At 41.0% G+C, this 16,139-nt stretch overlaps 1 protein-coding gene across 1 annotated transcript in view; it reads left to right on the forward strand.

The window, feature by feature from the left end:
- Nucleotides 1-16,139, forward strand: part of mmp24 (matrix metallopeptidase 24) — a 58,222-nt gene that overhangs the window by 30,738 nt on the left and 11,345 nt on the right. Inside the window, exons 6-9 of the mRNA XM_047347553.1 lie at nt 282-443; nt 1,779-1,993; nt 5,613-5,751; nt 7,936-8,202. Coding sequence (XP_047203509.1) covers nt 282-443; nt 1,779-1,993; nt 5,613-5,751; nt 7,936-8,202 — 783 coding nt within the window. The remainder of the gene's footprint in view (nt 1-281; nt 444-1,778; nt 1,994-5,612; nt 5,752-7,935; nt 8,203-16,139) is intronic.

Raw genomic sequence — 16,139 nt, forward strand, 5'->3', positions numbered from 1 at the left:
TATATTTAAAAACTGTGTGTGTGTGTGTGTGTGTGTGTGTGTGTGTGTGTGTGTGTGTGATAAAAACAGACTTTACTGTAATTTGGACAGCATCTCAGACCAGTGGATTAGAATGTTTGACGCCATCTTTGGTTATTTCCATTGTCTTCCTGCTGGAAAAGCTTCGCTCTGTTTCTAACAGGAAGATGATGACTTGAGTTTATCTGTAAGCCGTTAAGGCTGGCTCACAAAATCACAAAGCTGCTTTCGCTCTTTGATCACCTGCCTTTCTTTTTGTCCAGGTAATGATTTGTTCCTGGTGGCGGTCCACGAGCTGGGCCATGCCTTGGGTTTGGAGCACTCCAACGATCCCAGTGCCATCATGGCTCCTTTCTACCAGTACATGGACACGCACAACTTCAAGCTGCCTCTGGACGACCTGCAGGGCATACAGAAAATCTACGGTGAGGAAAGAAAATAACAGAAATAGATATTTTCTAAAATATTTTCCTGACAAAACAAAGCTGGAAGGTTTGAAGAATAAGGTTGAAACTGATGGATATCCTGGATTCTTTGAGCTGTTAGTGAAGTGCCTGAGCACAAGATTTCACTCTAAATCTAAAAGCAAAAACTTGCAAATGAAAAAACATCAAACTGTTTGTATGAATTATTAATGCTGAAGCTCAGAGAGCGGCTGAATTATGAAGAATATTCAGCGTCCAGCAGCCATGCGCTGTTTGAAGGATAAAAACAGATCAGAACGAGCAGCTTCTGTCAGAAAAGAGAAAAATTACAGAGAACAAATCAGCAGCTTTTCCTCCCAGTTTACATCAGAGACTCTTTGTTGCACAAACAAAAAATGGCTCCCATCTTCATCAGCAAACAAAGAGCTTTCTGCCTGCGATGAGGAATAATCACCACAGCTTCAGTGGAAATGAGGTGTAACATTTATCTGTGATGCAAAGACACAAAGAGAAGAATCAAAAAGCATCTGCAGGGTCAGGGATAAGCTTCTGTCGAGCAAAATATCCACATCATCTGTTACGTTCACTGAGATCCAGGATCTGCAACGTTTGTTCATTTGGTTCACACCTCTGCTTCACTTTAATCATCATAGCTGAAAGATTTCCCTTCTTCTGGGAAAACCTGATCATTACCTTAAAGGTCATGATGCATGGCTGACATTTCAATGCAGGGAAACATGAGATCAACAGCATCTTTTCGCTGCCCCTCAGTGTTCTAGGCAGATACCTGAGTGAGTTCATCAGGTTGCTCTGAAAGGTGGAAACACCAGCAAACACCAGCAGGAACAGGTTTTATTTCACAGTGAAGCTGCAGGAGTCAAAGAGCCATTTGTCTGTAGTTTTCCTCTGTAGATCAGACGGTCATTCTTCATGACATGAACCGCATTTACATTATCTCTAAAAAAACAGACTCACGCAGATGCAACAGGACTGCAGAGAAAAACTTAAATTAAGTAAACGATGCACAATTAAATAAACAGCAGAACATCTGAAAAACAACAGCAAGAAAATACAAAACCCCAACAGAGAGACTAAACCAATCACTGCACTAAAACAATGATAAAAGGTTCTGTACAGAAACACACGGTTGCAGAACACACAATACAATTTTATTAGAGACAAAACAGCCAGAAATGTGACAGAATAACAAAGTCAGTTAATAAAAACTGCAGAGAAATTTATAAAACACAAAGAAGTCATAAAAATAAATCTGCAGAAAAAACAGAAAACAAATCTGAATGTGAGTCAGGTGTTAGTTTGGTTCTGTTTCCACAGGGATCCCCAGTCCCATGCTGGAGCCCACGCGGCCGTTACCCACGCTTCCTTCCCGACGAACGCACTCCACCTCGGAATGCAGTCACGACCGGCACTCCCGTCCGGGTCGTCCGCCCGGAGATAGACCAGCTCTGCCCGGGAACGGCAAGCCCAACATTTGCGACGGGAACTTCAACACCGTGGCCTTCTTCAGAAAGGAGCTGTTTGTCTTCAAGGTGAGACATGCAGAAGGCTCCTGCGGCCAATCTCGGAAGAAACGTGTGTAATTAATGGGTGTTATCTTCCACAGATGGTGAGTCACACAGTCCTGTTGTGCTTTAAAGAAACAGGATGAAAGAGCTGAAAGGTTAATTAGACGAGGAGAAGGAAGGATGGAGGAATTAACTCCTACCTGGAGAATGTGGATCCTGACATTTCCACTAATTACATAAAACTGATGTGTAATAAGTAGCTGCACGGTACAGCAGTGACACTGCTGCCTTGGTCCTGCAAAGGTCCTAGTTTTGAATCCTGGCATGGGGTCTTTCTGCATGTAGTTTGCATGTTCTTCTTGTTCTTGCATGGATTCTCTCTGTGTACTCCAGCTTCCTCCTCCAGTCCAAAAACACGACTGTTTGGTCTGTTGGTCTCCGTAAACCATGCAAGGAGATGGACGGACGGACGGATGGATGGAAGGACAGATGGATGGATGGATGGATTAGTATTAGTATTAGCTGGACCAGTAGAGGATGAAGGAGATGTTTCAGGCCTAACAGAACTTTCTCCTGCAGATAAACAGTATCCAACGTCATACCAACAGAACCCATCTACCACCTGCTGTCGGCACGTCCAGTGACCCAATCAAGCAGGCATGTTGGTGCAGATGCAGCAGGTGTTTTAGATGTCCATGATGTTCACGTGCAGTAAATCTGTTGTGTTGTTTTTAACGGCAGGAGCTGCTGATCTTCCTCAGAAAGCAAACACAAAACACAGCTATCTGCTGACGTAGCTAAAGCTAAATTACCTACTTTTCATTTTCAGTCAGTTTGAAACATTAATGAGATCTTCCAACATCTCAGCAGCTGACTGTGTCTCACAACATGAGCAACACAGCAGCTGATTTACAACAAAACTACATTCAAAACATATATTTATATTAACTAATGATACATTTCATTGATTTTAAATACTTACAAGAGGAATGTTTTCACATTATCTATATTTACCATTCATTATATGAGTTTATATGCCTCAGCTGGGCTTTGGGAGATCTTTGAGCTAATGCCATTTCTTCACTCAACAAATACCCACACGCACATTTCTGTCTTTTTGGGACCTGTTATTAACAATAAGCTTTCATTTCCATGTGCTTTAAACCTGCTAAGCCATAAAAACTGAAGGGATAGGCCCTAACCATCAAAACCTAGAGATTATGTTGTATTTGCACTCCTGGTTCTGATGGCACATCCAGTAACGGGTTCGCATGTAAAGCAGAGACAAACAGAGAAATGAAGCTTCATGTTAATCTACTCCTTACCCCCCATAAACTAACAGTAAATAAATTGTCTATAATTAACCTGTGTTGGTGTTTTTAGCTGATGTGCTCAAAAAGAACCAGGATTTTACCAAAGAACCACATCAACCTCACAGAACTTTAAAACTGTAAAGCTGTAAATTTTATTGCCATAAAAGCTCCATTAATGTAATACATTTCTCAACATCTTTCTTCACCTTTAGGATTTTCTATACAAGTCGGTTGCTCCAGCAAAGGAAAGACTGGGTTTAGGGGCCCTGCTTAATATTTCTGCAGTCGCCACCAGATTCTTACATCATGAGTCAAACTCAGAGAAAACTGTGAAATTAGATGCTTGAAACAAACATTTTACCTACGTTTTCCATCTGATCTATTCACCAGTCCACTTCTATCTGTAAATTCGTCTGGTGGCACTTCACAATAAACCAGTTTAAATAAATCCATTCCAGTAATAAACACACATGATCTGGTTTGATCCAAATCATTTAAAAGACACCTAGTTGTCACATTTAAGAACAACTTAAACTTTTATTCATCAGCACATCCTATAAAAACACAACTTTATTCTCCATCTACCTCCATTATTGTAAATATTTATTATTCATGGTTCACTTTAAAATAACAAAAGTAATAAATATGAAAGGTCTTCATCAGTATTTTTTTTAAATACTTCTACGGTCATGGAGGCCTTTTGCAGGTAGTGGTGCAGATGTGCTTGTATTTGTCTAAATTAAATGTAGTTCGGTAGTGGGTTTAAATGTACAACCAACATGAATCTGCAGCATAATTCAATTCAGTTCAGTTTATTTATTTAGCCCCAATTCCCAACACATGTCGTCTCAAGGCTCTTCTTAAAGGGTGGAATGGTGCGGGTTGTTGGGGAGGTTTTTGTCCATTTTAGAATGGGTTAGGTGTAGGGGTACTAATTAAAATAATAAACTGATCAAATGTGTCCATCTAGAGCCCACTGATGGTCATTGTTATACTAAAAACCACAAGGATTGGGATACCTCTCTCTGTCAGACTGATTATAATCATTGGAAAAGAGAAGGAGTCACACAGGTAGCAGAAATGGAGGGTGTGTTTGCACCTCAACCATAACTGAGGAAAATTCATTCAGATGTTTCTAATGTTTTAACTGAATTTTAGAAAAGGTCACAGACAGATCTAACTCTCCGTCTATCTTCAGGATCACCCATTACTGAGAATCTTTTCTGGCAGCTCACCTGTCTACATCTGTCTGTCTCTGCGCTGCATCCAACCTCACCTCTCCTCAGTTTGTCTGTCTGATTGTATTCTTCTCAGGCTCAGTGACATAATCTGACAGGTTTACACATCAAATGACTTGGTACAGGCTAGGAAAATACGTTAAATGTTTCATTGTAATTAGTTTTTGTCTACGAGAACATAAGAATGTAATCTGATACTCACCAGGTCATAAATTAAGATAAATTCAGCCTCAGTGGAAGCGAAACCACAAGATTTTACATTGTGACATCACTTGTTTAACCTTCCAACTTTTGTTGCTGCTCTGGAGCATCAGGTGTGTTAACACAATGACAGGATGTAAATACATCAGCAATGACCTTGGAGAACCAACTGCTGCTGCTCACCAACCTGGGAAGAGTTATAAGGTCATTTAAAAACTATCTGAAGGCCATTATTCCTCAGAGAAAAAGATTATTACCAAGAGGAAAACTTCTCAGTGGGTTCGATCATCAGAGAAATTACATATGAACCATCTGAGACTCCATAGGCCTCAGCTAGCTGGTTAAATGTTAAAGTTTGTTAGAGGATAGTTAAAAAGAGACTGAACAGGTCTGGCTTGTTTGGGAGGATTAAAGGAGAAGACCTGAAATTCCCCAGATGAAGCTCAACCTCCTGATGCTTCATTCCTCATCTTTCACCAAATCTGTGCTAAAATGAAAACTTAACTTTTAATCAGTATATATAAAATACTTTTAATTTTAAAATAATTTATAAACACTAAATGAACTGCTGCCTCTTCTTCCCGTGTTGTTTTTACAAATATGTTCATCTAAAAACCTTAAAGACACAGAAATTGCTAAAACTTTATTTTTTTTGCATGTAAATGGAATATTTTGTCTTTTTCAGCATTTTTCTCCCTTATCTTGAATTTACCTTGAATTTTTCTAGGGTCCTTCAAAGTAACACAGTTGTGGTCCAGTTGAAGTTTTTGGTCCGATTGCAGAGCAGAGAGCAAACCACTCGGAGCGACTCTGCATCCTCTTTCTTTAATGATGCTGGCACAGTTCAGGCTGGTCCAAAGAACACTGAAGTTTCTGTTTGCTCTATTCCAGGACCGGTGGTTATGGCGTCTGAGGAACAACAAGGTTCTGGAGGGTTATCCCATTGAAATCAACCAGTTCTGGAAGGGCCTGCCTCCTCGCATCGATGCTGCTTACGAGAGGTCCGACGGAAAATTTGTCTTCTTCAAAGGTAGAACAATTCAGTAAAAAGCAGGAGATAATAGATCTACTGACACTTTGAGTGGTTTTAGTTTTTCAAAATTCACAAATATACAGAAAGAAGCTCACAAAATGTAACGTGCCTCATTTATGTCAAACACATTTCAAGTTTTCCAGTTAAAATAAGTTCTGATAGGTTATGAACATTTCAGGTGTTCGTTTGTGATCTTAAGACATTTAAAAATTGCATGTCTTTGTCTTTGAAGACAAGTTTCTTGTTTCTAATTTTCCAACTGTCTCAGAGGGGGACTTTTGCTTGTAAAGTCATCGCCCCATGTGCTTTTGTTGTTGTTGTTGTCATTATTTTTATCACTCAAGTTGCACATATCAGAGCATGACAAACAGTGTGAATAAGTGTGTCTCAGTGTACAGGTACTTCTCAAAATATTAGCATATTGTGATAAAGTTCATTATTTTCCATAATGTCATGATGAAAATTTAACATTCATATATTTTAGATTCATTGCACACTAACTGAAATATTTCAGGTCTTTTATTGTCTTAATACGGATGATTTTAGCATACAGCTCATGAAAACCCAAAATTCCTATCTCACAAAATTAGCATATTTCATCCGACCAATAAAAGAAAAGTGTTTTTAATACAAAAAACGTCAACCTTCAAATAATCATGTACAGTTATGCACTCAATACTTGGTCGGTAATCCTTTTGCAGAAATGACTGCTTCAATGCGGCGTGGCATGGAGGCAATCAGCCTGTGGCACTGCTGAGGTCTTATGGAGGCCCAGGATGCTTCGATAGCGGCCTTTAGCTCATCCAGAGTGTTGGGTCTTGAGTCTCTCAACGTTCTCTTCACAATATCCCACAGATTCTCTATGAGGTTCAGGTCAGGAGAGTTGGCAGGCCAATTGAGCACAGTGATACCATGGTCAGTAAACCATTTACCAGTGGTTTTGGCACTGTGAGCAGGTGCCAGGTCGTGCTGAAAAATGAAATCTTCATCTCCATAAAGCTTTTCAGCAGATGGAAGCATGAAGTGCTCCAAAATCTCCTGATAGCTAGCTGCATTGACCCTGCCCTTGATAAAACACAGTGGACCAACACCAGCAGCTGACACGGCACCCCAGACCATCACTGACTGTGGGTACTTGACACTGGACTTCTGGCATTTTGGCATTTCCTTCTCCCCAGTCTTCCTCCAGACTCTGGCACCTTGATTTCTGAATGACATGCAGAATTTGCTTTCATCCGAAAAAAGTACTTTGGACCACTGAGCAACAGTCCAGTGCTGCTTCTCTGTAGCCCAGGTCTGGGGAATACGGCACCTGTAGCCCATTTCCTGCACACGCCTGTGCACGGTGGCTCTGGATGTTTCTACTCCAGACTCAGTCCACTGCTTCCGCAGGTCCCCCAAGGTCTGGAATCGGCCCTTCTCCACAATCTTCCTCAGGGTCCGGTCACCTCTTCTCGTTGTGCAGCGTTTTCTGCCACACTTTTTCCTTCCCACAGACTTCCCACTGAGGTGCCTTGATACAGCACTCTGGGAACAGCCTATTCGTTCAGAAATGTCTTTCTGTGTCTTACCCTCTTGCTTGAGGGTGTCAATAGTGGCCTTCTGGACAGCAGTCAGGTCGGCAGTCTTACCCATGATTGGGGTTTTGAGTGATGAACCAGGCTGGGAGTTTTAAAGGCCTCAGGAATCTTTTGCAGGTGTTTAGAGTTAACTCGTTGATTCAGATGATTAGGTTCATAGCTCGTTTAGAGACCCTTTTAATGATATGCTAATTTTGTGAGATAGGAATTTTGGGTTTTCATGAGCTGTATGCCAAAATCATCCATATTAAGACAATAAAAAACCTGAAATATTTCAGTTAGTGTGCAATGAATCTAAAATATATGAATGTTCAATTTTCATCATTACATTATGGAAAATAATGAACTTTATCACAATATGCTAATATTTTGAGAAGGACCAGTAATACCACAGAATCTGTTTCTTACCAAAGAACTGTCAGAAAGCCTGGAGAACTTTAATAAGGATCAATCAATTAATTGATCAATCAATCAATCAACTTTAATAGAGCACAACCTCAGTGGTAAAAAAAAAAAATCAGGTCTAAAGCTACTAAAACCGCTGGAGATGCACTCTTTCAAAAGCATCGATCTTGATTTACTCCTCTCTACTTTTTTTTAGGTGAAAAGTTCTGGGTGTTTAAGGAGGTCAAGGTCGAGCCGGGTTACCCTCAGAACCTCATGGAGCTGGGCAGCTTCCTCCCCAAAGACGGCATCGATGCAGCGGTCCGCTGGGAGGTCGTTGGTAAAACCTACTTCTTCAAAGGAGAGCAGTACTGGCGCTACAACGAGGAAAAGCGAACCGTGGATCCAGGATACCCCAAGTCCATCAGTGTGTGGGATGGAGTCCCTGACTCTCCACAGGGAGCCTTCACCAGCAGAGAGGGATGTGAGTGGTACCAATATATTGCTTAGATTGCCTGTGTGTCCTTTACAATCTGGCTAAATCAGCAGAGGTTAGCTCAGCAGCAACTGTCAGCTCTGCCACGATGAGAAGTCCTGCTTGACAGAAAGCTGTGAAAACGTTCCCCTTTCTAGTTGTAGAACAGTACTGAACCCTGATGGCTGTACCCTGAACCCTGTAAATATCAACAGACTGTTATGATTTGGGGGTGTTTGGTTTTGGGTTTTTTTTCTGATTTTGTTCTCACAGCTGAGTTTTGGATTATCTTTCTGTTTATTATTTTCCAGGTGGTCCTTTAGTTGTTTTCTTAGGTTTGGTTTCTTGTGATTGTTGTATTCTGTTCATATTGCTTTCCGGTTTATGTTCTGTTATAGCTATGTTTCTTAGGTGTGATTATGTCCTTGTAGTATTTAGTTCCAGCCATGTTTTGTGTTTACTCCTTGCCACAATATGCCATAGAAATTAGTTTCATTCAGTCCACCTTCACCAAGCTCCATATATACTCCTCTATCCTGTTTACTCGAGTTGGGATGATGATAATGATTATTATTATTATTATTAATATGTTATTTAATACATAATATTAATACTTTAATGTTTTATTAAGTAATAATTCGGTCTGTTAAATGTAATCCTGTGAATACCAGAGCAATAAGGGGGTGTTATTAGGACAGTAATGAAAGAGGTGAGCCAAGATCTGACATTATTGAACAGCAAAACTCTGCCCACACATGGAATAAATTCACACAATTTCTTAAAATACAAGAATTTATTAACAAAACTAAGTCAACTCAAAGTCGAACATATTTCAATCAAAAAACTCTTTACTATCCTAGAAGAATCCAACTAAACTACCAAGCAGAATTAAAGAATAACGAAGACCAACTTTATACAATATGAACAAGTGAATCAAAGATGGTTAAAAACCATGACCATGACTTTATTTAGTACAATAATATTTATCGAAACATTATTTTGAATAAAAACCAAACCTTCCTGGATAAATGATTCTTAGAAGACTCCTAAGTCATGTGTTACCTCAGCCGATAGCAGTTGAAGCTAAGAAAAGAAGCTTATGGCTAGTTATTATCTCTTTAAAATCAAACATGTACCTTTCAAATACCATCAATAAAAGGATCAAAATGCATAAGTGTTGACGGCGCATGATGGCCGATCTGTGTTTAAAAACCACCCTTTAAATAAAGCTTGTCTTAACTTTGAAAACACAACACAGAACATCATTAGCTGAGCAGCTAGTCTGCTCTCACTTAGCTGAGTTTTCTTAACACAAACCAAACAAACGTCATTAAACGAACATTATTTAGATTATTTAACTCTAAGCAAATCTTCTCTGCCCAAACACTACCTCTTACACGAACGGGTCCTGAGGAAAAGGTTTCCAGGCGACGAGTTGAGGGAGGTCCGGTCATCCACGTGTGGATTGAAAGAGATTAGTGTTGCAGCTAATCTCAGTAGCTGTGAGGGGGTTGGCTGTTTCGCTGGCCCGGCCGAACCATAGGAAGAAGGCATGTTCTTCCCCTTCAGTGGGAGTAGCTCTCCCTACCTGGATGTGCACGCAAGAAGGCTTGCAATGCAGTCCTGGCCTTCTTTTCCAGGCCACGGGGGGGAAACCCGCTTCAATTAGAGCTGCTTCTGGAAACCTCAGAAGAAAAGCCAAGCCACGCTTGTCTTATTACACCCTTTATATGAATGAATGCTGGATACAAGAAGAGCAAAATTATTACTTAAGTTGGTTGCATGTGATCGCCGTGATCGTTGTCACTTTTGGATCCCAGTTGAAGAGTCATGTCTGCTTGCCAGCAAGGAGACATTCGGGCGTCGTGCCTCTCCTGACCTGTACCTGTTTGAGACCCACATGGAATGAGGCCAGCTCTGACTCCTCCTCTTCCTGGGCTGAAGTGGAAGTCAGTGTGACACTGAAATGTGTAAAAAGTAACAACTGGCAGATGTACAGTTTAGAGTCATCCATGGCTGGGTGTCAACACTCGTCGCGGAAACATTCACTGTTCATCTAATCATGCCAAGTCTGTCCTGCGAAACTTGTCCATGTCTGTTTTCCTGTATTTACGCTTACCTGCCACCACCTGCTAAATTGATTTTTGTTAATTAAAAAAATCTTACTCACCACTACTCTGGCTGTTGTCTGCATTCTGGGGTCCACCACCACACCACGACATGACACAGAAGGTTCATTTTGTAAAATATTTCAGATGAAGTAATCATTTTTTATTTAGAAATGAAACAAAAGCCTTTAAAGCTACAGACGTTTTAACAGCCTTTGACTCAACAAGCTCAGCTTGCTTCAGGAACAAGATGTTATATTAGATAAACTATGCAAGATAATTTTCTTATCTTTTAACAATTCACCTTCAAAAGATACATATAAATTAAAACAAGGCAGGGCCCAGACTAGAACCTTGAGGAACTACACATATAACTGAGGCTGCAGCTGAAGAATAATGTTCTATATGACCTAAAGAAAATAAACTATTTTCTGTAGGTCAGACTGTTATTAGTTGTGTTTTCATGGATTCCACTTAAAAAATAGGAATCAGTTGTTTCTTTGTGACAGAATGATGGGAACAAAGTGCCTGAAGATCTACTTTTATTTAGAGAAACAGACAACAGTGCCTTCATGTATCTTATTCCTGTCTCTTGACGTGTCATCGTTAAGGTCAAACTGACAAATGTTGACATTGACTAGAATCAGTTTTAACATTTTTTTCTTTTCATTTATAGTTCAGCAGCCTAATTATGGTATTCAGAAGATTAGCCAACTTAAGCACCATTGTTTGAAAAGGAATCGGTTATTGGTCCGCTGAGCTGTTGGCTTAGAAAGGTAATTCAGTAATGTGTCTTAAGGGCAAAACACAGTCGCACATACTTGACTCCCTGCCGACATACGCATGGACTCAAAGCGGATATCTGCCGAACATGTCCGCACAAAGCTCAATTTTTACAACTGCGTGCACGATGCCACACAACAAACTGCTTGGCGGCAAAAAGTCTCCACATCAAACTGTTTTATTTGTGACAACTGTTCCGAACAGCCAGTCGCAAGTACGGGCAGCATCACGGCCACTCTGCCTCGCAGAGAGAGGTGTATTCCTCTTCTTCTCCCTAGTCTGGCTTAATAGCCTTTAACACCACCTCCTTTTCTTTTTGTTTTTCCAAAACTACACAGCGAATTAGTTCTGCCTCCGCATCCAATGTGGTCATGGCAGAATGTATGCGAAATGTAGGAATTTGTCACCAGAAATATAGGAAACTGGTATGCTCAACTATGAAGCCACGGACAGTGCGCACGGAGTCTATGCTGCTCACAGTATGCCCGAATATGTTCTGCCTGTTAATATAAAAAAAGTTGTCCTCATCAGAGTTGTTTGGAGGGAAATGAGCAGGTATGAAAGAAGATCTGCTGTGTTAGTTTTACTCAGCCACTCTCTGTTGAGAGTAGACATTACCAGAAAAAACAGGTTCCGGCTGCACCACATTACTTAGCACAACCATATCACAAAGTTTTAGGCCATTCTTCTTTTTGTTGTGTTGTGTTTTGTTATTTCAATTTGGTTGCAAATACTTTGGGTCTACAGAGGAGTTAAAGGTGCACCCATAACTGCAAGCGGTCCAGGTCCTGTGGGTTCAAAATCAAGCCCAAATTATCCTTCTTCCACCACTGTGCTCAACAGTGTTTATGAGGTTTTTCTGCTGATATTCTGTGTTCAGTTATATCCAAACATGAAGTTGTGCCGCTCAAGGTGGCAGCATGTTGGAGTAGCTCTGTTACTTTCATTCTGATATACTCTTTTTAAAAACTCAAATTGCTCTTGTTGTTTATAACCTTTGGACATTTGTTATGATGTTTAACCATAACAACAAGGTGCTTTTTTTTTAAACCGGTAGCAGCTGACTAATATCCCAAAAGCTCAAATAATTCCTGAACCACAACCCCAAATCCCTGATGAATTAAAAAGGAAGCACCGTAGATATAGAGCACAAACAAAGAGAAGAGAGAAAATGATCATATCCCCAGTTCCAGCATCTAACTGTCAGGCTTTCTGACTATACGAGTAGACAGAGACGTAAAGAGAAGCGGCAAATGCAAAGGAGGTGGATTAGCAGTACTTGTTAGACAGATGGTGTAACCCAGAACGTTACTGTGAAGTCTCGTCTCTGTAGTCCAGATATTGTACTGTTAGAATTGAGTTTTTGTCCATTTGTATTTACCCAGAGAGTTCGCCGCTGTTTTTTGGCAACGGTTTATATTCCACCATCAGCTGTTGCTGACACTGCATGTCATCAGCCTAGTTGTTGCTAAGCTACAGACACAACACCCCAATGCGTTTGTGGTAATATCTGGTGATTTTAACCATGCTTCACTCTCTGCTACTCTTCCAACGTTTCAACAGTTTGTCAGCTGCTCTAACAAAGAAAACAAAACATTGGATTTGTTTTATGCAAATGTCAAGGACTCACACATGTCTAAAGCTAGACCTCCTCTAGGAAAAAAAGATCACAATCTTGTTTTGTTCTGTTTGAAATACAAAGCCCTTGTTCAGAGGCAACTTGTAATGGAGTATACTGTGACAAAATGGTCACAGGAAGCTGAAGAAGCCCTGCGAGGTTGCTTTGAGGCTATAGACTGGGACGCACTGTGTCGTGGTGGAAAGGACATCAATGCCATGACTGAGTGAGTAACCGACTATATAAACTTTTGTGTGAATAACACCATCCCCACCAGAACAGTGAGATGCTTCCATAGTAACAAACCCTGGATCACCAGTGACCTGAAGGACCTGCTTAACAAGAAAAAAGAGCCTTCAGAAAGGGAGACAGGGAAAACCCTCCTTTGACCCACAGCTTTCCTGTCACAACTCAAATGTTTTAGAAACATTTGAGTTGCCTCCAGCAAAGGGAGCATCAGGTAGTCAGCAGCACAGGAGCACCACAGGGGACTGTACTCTCACCATTCCTTTTCACTCTGTCCACCTCAGACCTCCAGGACCAGACAGACTCCTGTCATCTGCAGAAATACTCAGATGATTCTGCAGTCGTTGGTGAATCAGAGATGGACAAGAAGCTGAGTACAGGGAGCTGGTGGACCACTTTGTGGCATGGTGTGGAAACAATCATCTCATCATGAATGTGACTAAAACAAAGGAGATGATTGTAGATTTTAAGAGAAACAGGAATAAGTCAAAAACTATTTCCATCATGGGAGAAGAAGTGGAGGTGGTGGAGGAGTATAAATACCTCGGTGTTCACCTGGACAACAGACTAGAGTGGAGAGATGCAACTGAAGCCGTCAACAAGAAGGGACAGAGCAGACTGTACTTCTTGAGGAAGCTTAGGTCCTTTGGTGTTTGCAGCAAGATGCTGCATATCTTCTATAAGTCTGTTGTGGAGAGTCTGATCTCTTCTGCCATCATCTGCTGGGGAAGCAGCATCAGAACCAGGGACTTAAAAAAGCTCAACAAGCTGATAAAGAAGGCTGGTTCTGTTCTAGAGACTCCTCTGGAACCTCTGGAGATCCTTGTGCAAAGAAGAATTCTTCATAAAATGAAGAACATTATGGAGAACCCTGAGCATCCTCTTCATGAGACTGTCCTACAACAACAGAGTGTCTTCAGTCAGAGGCTTCTTCAGATCTGCTGTAAGACGGAGCGCTACAGGAGATCCTTCCTGCCCACAGCCATCAGCATCTACAACAGCTCTTTGAAGATACCTATATAATATACATTGAATTGAATGAATTGAATCAAACATTTCTGCTTTGTCCTGGAAGTTTATTCCTTCATTCAGATGCTTCTCTGCTAACCTACGTCAGCTGCCATATTGTTTTTATGGAGAAGAGGCTTTTTTCCTTCAACCCCTTTTTGATAAATGCTGCATTTCACTATTACTCAGCTCACAATTTCTAATAATTATAAATTGGCTTATGAACAGATAAAGTGGTGAAAATTTGGAGATGAACAATAAGATTTCATAGTGTAATTTGAAGAATGGTATTAATATACAGGTCCTTCTCAAGATATTATCATATTGTGATAAAGTTCATTATTTTCCATAATGTCATGATGAAAATTTAACATTCATATATTTTAGATTCATTGCACACTAACTGAAATATTTCAGGTCTTTTATTGTCTTAATACGGATGATTTTGGCATACAGCTCATGAAAACCCAAAATTCCTATCTCACAAAATTAGCATATTTCATCCGACCAATAAAAGAAAAGTGTTTTTAATACAAAAAACGTCAACCTTCAAATAATCATGTACAGTTATGCACTCAATACTTGGTCAGGAATCCTTTGGCAGAAATGACTGCTTCAATGCGGCGTGGCATGGAGGCAATCAGCCTGTGGCACTGCTGAGGTCTTATGGAGGCCCAGGATGCTTCGATAGCGGCCTTTAGCTCATCCAGAGTGTTGGGTCTTGAGTCTCTCAACGTTCTCTTCACAATATCCCACAGATTCTCTATGGGGTTCAGGTCAGGAGAGTTGGCAGGCCAATTGAGCACAGTGATACCATGGTCAGTAAACCATTTACCAGTGGTTTTGGCACTGTGAGCAGGTGCCAGGTCGTGCTGAAAAATGAAATCTTCATCTCCATAAAGCTTTTCAGCAGATGGAAGCATGAAGTGCTCCAAAATCTCCTGATAGCTAGCTGCATTGACCCTGCCCTTGATAAAACACAGTGGACCAACACCAGCAGCTGACACGGCACCCCAGACCATCACTGACTGTGGGTACTTGACACTGGACTTCTGGCATTTTGGCATTTCCTTCTCCCCAGTCTTCCTCCAGACTCTGGCACCTTGATTTCTGAATGACATGCAGAATTTGCTTTCATCCGAAAAAAGTACTTTAGACCACTGAGCAACAGTCCAGTGCTGCTTCTCTGTAGCCCAGGTCAGGCGCTTCTGCCGCTGTTTCTGGTTCAAAAGTGGCTTGACCTGGGGAATGCGGCACCTGTAGCCCATTTCCTGCACACGCCTATGCACGGTGGCTCTGGATGTTTCTACTCCAGACTCAGTCCACTGCTTCCGCAGGTCCCCCAAGGTCTGGAATCGGCCCTTCTCCACAATCTTCCTCAGGGTCCGGTCACCTCTTCTCGTTGTGCAGCGTTTTCTGCCACACTTTTTCCTTCCCACAGACTTCCCACTGAGGTGCCTTGATACAGCACTCTGGGAACAGCCTATTCGTTCAGAAATGTCTTTCTGTGTCTTACCCTCTTGCTTGAGGGTGTCAATAGTGGCCTTCTGGACAGCAGTCAGGTCGGCAGTCTTACCCATGATTGGGGTTTTGAGTGATGAACCAGGCTGGGAGTTTTAAAGGCCTCAGGAATCTTTTGCAGGTGTTTAGAATTAACTCGTTGATTCAGATGATTAGGTTCATAGCTCGTTTAGAGACCCTTTTAATGATATGCTAATTATGTGAGATAGGAATTTTGGGTTTTCATGAGCTGTATGCCAAAATCATCCATATTAAGACAATAAAAAACCTGAAATATTTCAGTTAGTGTGCAATGAACCTAAAATATATGAATGTTACATTTTTATCATTACATTATGGAAAATAATGAACTTTATCACAATATGCTAATATTTTGAGAAGGACCTGTAACAAACGGACAAACACAACATAGAGGAGGAAGAGGAGAACTTTGTTGAGCTCAGCTGATTATTCCTGAAGAACCTCATAGTTACTGAGTTCATTCAGAGCTGAACGACTGCAGCACTGAGGACACTTTATTTTACAGCCTTTATTACAGGAAATGTTCTGATTGAGGAAGAGAAATAAAACCTGTTAGTCTGAGTTTTACAGCAGCTGAAAGATTGAATTCTGGACTGAAACACCTCAGTTACAGGTGAAGCAGCAGGTCTGCAGGTTTAAGC

The sequence above is a fragment of the Girardinichthys multiradiatus genome, chromosome 20 (assembly GCF_021462225.1).
Source record: "Girardinichthys multiradiatus isolate DD_20200921_A chromosome 20, DD_fGirMul_XY1, whole genome shotgun sequence".
NCBI lineage: Eukaryota > Metazoa > Chordata > Actinopteri > Cyprinodontiformes > Goodeidae > Girardinichthys > Girardinichthys multiradiatus.